A 4,102-nucleotide genomic window follows, 5' to 3' on the forward strand; every position below is an offset into this window, starting at 1 on the left:
TAAAATTAATTGGCAGACAGATAATCCCGTTGAAGAATTTCAATCTGACCGACAGTGCATCATTCATGGAGGAGAAACTATGTCAAAGGAAGAAATGGAATCAATTTTGAATAGCGTTTCAACTGTGTTTCAAAATTACTCCACCTCATCCAATTCCATACTTCCTGCTCCATGAAACAATAATGAAACAATAATGAAACAATAATTTGAAGTAAGCCAAGCACAATTAGAGTAATCCGCAATCTAGACGTCATAGATACATTGAATAGATTTAATTTGCACGTTTTATGATATTAAAAGAAAGAAATACATGAAATTAAATTCTAGACATTGAACAATTTTCTTTTGGTAACCTTTACCCACCAAACAAAAACCAAAGAAAACGCCGATAATTATGTTCACAAATACATAACTAAATAATAACCAGTAACTATGTTCTTCACTACATAACTCAATAACATCCAACAAACTGAAAGTTGCTGGGTGCAGACTCCACTTCAATTTTTGCCGTATGAATCGTGGAGATAACACCTATAACAATCTGACCCATGCTTTTATTTGCAAGTACAAAAACCATGAACGGCTGATTGTTCATGTATCCTTAGTTCAAAACAATTTTTTACAAGAGCTTAGTTGTCTGTAAATTTCAAAATTTGTACTCAACTCAGATGCATTGTCCCCTCCATAATGGAATGCATCATGGATTCAAATGGCTTCATCCTTGGAGGGATTAGTTGTTTTCTAGAAAATATTATTCAAAGAAATCATAAATGCATCGTGGAAAACCTTAAATCTTGGATCTGTGTCACCATAGACCAGAGCAGACATAATTTCCTAGATTATGGTCTTTCTCATTTCCTTCCTCTGTTCCTCTCGGATTTTCTGAAGAGCCTCTATCACATTTATATTCTTTTCTTCAACTGTCTCTTCTTCTATGTAAACTGAATAGGAGCTCTCATTAGCAGGCAGATGCCATGGATACTGATAATATGTTGTAAAGGGATTGAACAACACAGGAATGCACCCAACTATAAGAGAATCAAACAGGGATCTCCAAGGCTATCACCAAGAGGCTGAAGGCAGAATTCGGATTACATGAAGAGCTTCACTGTGTTTTTGGGACCTAGGAAAACGCAGGAATTGCAATTCAAAAAATTGCAACTCTCTGGTCTGCCTATGTTCCGTGAGGACGGAACGAATGGCTTTTGTACTGTTGGGTCTTGGGACACCTGCAAAGCTTATTAGATGGGGTCTCTGGGTTGTCCTGATCTATTGCCAAATATATTCATTAGAACCAGTATGGAAGAAAATACAAGCATCCAAGTATTTAAATTGCAGTCGAGATTCAATAGTCCCCTGTACATGAAAGAGAACTCTTACATTACCAACTGGTTAGCAAAGTAAATGTGAAAGGACTCATACCATCGTGGGTTTTTGGGTTTGTCACGGATGATTGGAGTTCAACCCACTAGAGCTTTCTCCAGACCGAGTTCAACCCACTAGAGCTTTCTCCAGATCGATGGTCGCATACAGTGTGTTAGCTCTTTTGCCAAACTCTATAGTCTCTTCAATGCTCTGAACGAACTGTAACCACAGACACAAACAATAATCAAAAAATAAAAACAGACAAAATGAATCACAGAGGATTCGATCGTTCTATATCTTAAAACTCAAATTACACCATTTTTGACCTTTCTGAAGAACTTGGAAGTTCCTCCCGTTACTCGACCAGGATCACTCAGTGAATCTGCCTCGAAGACAATTACATGGAGAGTTCCATGAATCAGTATTTGATCCATTACTGATCTAGTGATCACAACCAATTAGAGCGATTTCTGAGCCAATCTAAAGATAATCCTTGCAAAAATAGAGCCTTTGTTCGATACACATGAAAAGGAGCTTCCATAGTTATTAGCAAGTCTGTTACAAAGTCCTCCTCTATCACTGCCATCGCTGATCTACTGAAACCCTCCTGCCCTTCTCCTTTACTTATTGTGTGCTTTATTTACCATTACAGCTGCTTGGAAGTTAATAACCGCATGGATATGCCACTTATCCCTGGATATGCGTGATGGAGTTATCAATCTGACCGTATAAAATAGTTTTATGGTCTAACATAAAGATTAAAGGGTGCATAATGAACGCAAATAAATAAATTTTGATATTTTAATATATTTCAACATCAAATTAATATATAAAACTTTATTGTTTGTTGAATTGAGGCTTCTATGATCCATATTATTTATAAGTAGAACTATTATTTATAAGTAGAACTTCGACGTAAATGCGTTTCGAGCTAACTAGTGTGGCTTATTGTTTATAAAACAAAAGTTTTTTTTTTTTTTTTTTTTTTTTTAATAACTATTCAAATTACATGTGTATATATCCCATCCCTCCAAATTTAAATCTGTATGTTACCATAAAAAAAAATTATTAACAAAAAAATTATCCAAATTATATTTCAAATTTAAAAAATATTCACTATTATACAAAATATGAACAAAAATTCCATCCTTTCTACACATAAGATATTAATTAAAATAATAAATAAAATGCCCATTATTCCAAAGCTTTAATCTTTTTGAGTAGCCCAATGTTGTCAACCCCATTTATGGAATTCCGTGCTCAACAAATCTCATTAGTTCTTTAGTGGCGAGAAAATATATAATCAAATAATAATAATATAATCAAATAATAAGAGGCCCAACGTTTAATATTTTCATTGCCTTCATTTAAAAAAAACTCTAAACATAATTAAAATTCCCAAATGAATTGAGAGGTATCCATAACAATCTGAAGAATCGTAGAACAAAATGCCACTCTATAGTACAAAAATAATGGTTCACCCAGAAATATGAAACTAAGCAATAAAGTACATGATGAATGGTACATGACATGTTGGCATAACAGAGCCAAAAAATAATACAATGTGTCCCACATACATAATGCACCTAGTAAAAACATGAGCCATGACTGAATACAATAATATATGAGTACATGAGATACAAAGCCCCTTCCCTAAAAAAATGGATGGGAGGGAGGGTATAACAACCGGAGAAACCCTGCTAAACAAGGGCGGGCTCTGCAAAATTGAATGGATCGTCTGGAGGAGATGTGCATGTTATGAACACTGCAATCAGTAGGGATCGAACCCATCAACTCTGCAGAACTGCATTTGAGGATGTAGCATGGTAGGTATGCATTCGGGCATGTGGTGGGCTACTTGAAGGGCCAACCCCTCATGAGGTCTCAAACATCTCAAACACACCCGGGAATCACTGGACCATCACGTGTATGGATCACGAACATGAAACGACCAAGGAAAAGGGCAATAATGAGACCCTTTGCTCGATCCAAGGCACCGAACAAGAATGGAAGCTGGAACCGAGATACACCGCCCTCTAGGCCATTCTTATGGAATAAATGAGATGATGTCGATAGAATAGGGCTTGTGATAGATGAGGCAATGAGGATCCTCAACTAAATCACGAGGGAAAATAGCAATGTGACTGATGCACTGACACCAGGGATAATGGGGAAAATGGGAATGAGGGATAAACATACGACTACCCTTGTTAGAGCATAAAGTTCATGGTTGACTTGGCAGCAACTAACTCAACTCCGGAGGGGATGGGGACAATATGACTAGAGGCCAAAAATGGGCAACACAGGATGAACGGTATGCAAATATGGATGGAATAATGTGACATGATATGATGGGACATGAAATAGACTCCAAGAATGCAAGGGTGACTCATCACAGATGCTCTGAAAAAGGGTGACTTGATGACACTGCCACACAAAATAGGCCCAGTGGGGACCATGAAAGCATGAGTAAATGATGGTTACTCATGACGAAAATCATATGGTACGACAAGTATTAAGAGGAGGTGGACCTAAAAGTACAAGTGTCGCTTTATGATGAAATTCAATTTTGAGAGGTGACGAAGTGACCTTTTGTGGAATAAAGGCTTCCTAGTGAGGTGTCAAATCATTAAAAAATGAGGAAGACCCATTATATAGTTCAATGAGATCTTTCTAACGGCACTGATGATTCGTCAAACTGAGCTACGGTCTAGTCGCAATGGGCGACAAAGAAATT

The 4,102-nt window shown here is 36.9% G+C and overlaps 1 protein-coding gene across 1 annotated transcript; it reads right to left on the reverse strand.

The window, feature by feature from the left end:
- Positions 1-201: 201 nt before the first annotated feature.
- Positions 202-2,097, reverse strand: LOC149208323 (phospholipase D alpha 1-like). Its single transcript, XM_089394053.1, has 2 exons — positions 1,692-2,097; positions 202-1,584 (listed from the first exon to the last, which is right to left on the reverse strand). Exons 1-2 carry the CDS (start codon positions 1,797-1,799, stop codon positions 1,492-1,494), a joined length of 201 nt encoding a protein of 66 aa, XP_089250179.1. The 5' UTR covers positions 1,800-2,097; the 3' UTR covers positions 202-1,491.
- Positions 2,098-4,102: the final 2,005 nt, after the last annotated feature.

Source organism: Pinus tabuliformis, chromosome 1_2 (assembly GCF_031772625.1).
Source record: "Pinus tabuliformis cultivar Carrire ecotype Pingquan chromosome 1_2, CPIR1, whole genome shotgun sequence".
In the NCBI taxonomy this organism is placed as follows: Eukaryota; Viridiplantae; Streptophyta; class Pinopsida; order Pinales; family Pinaceae; genus Pinus; species Pinus tabuliformis.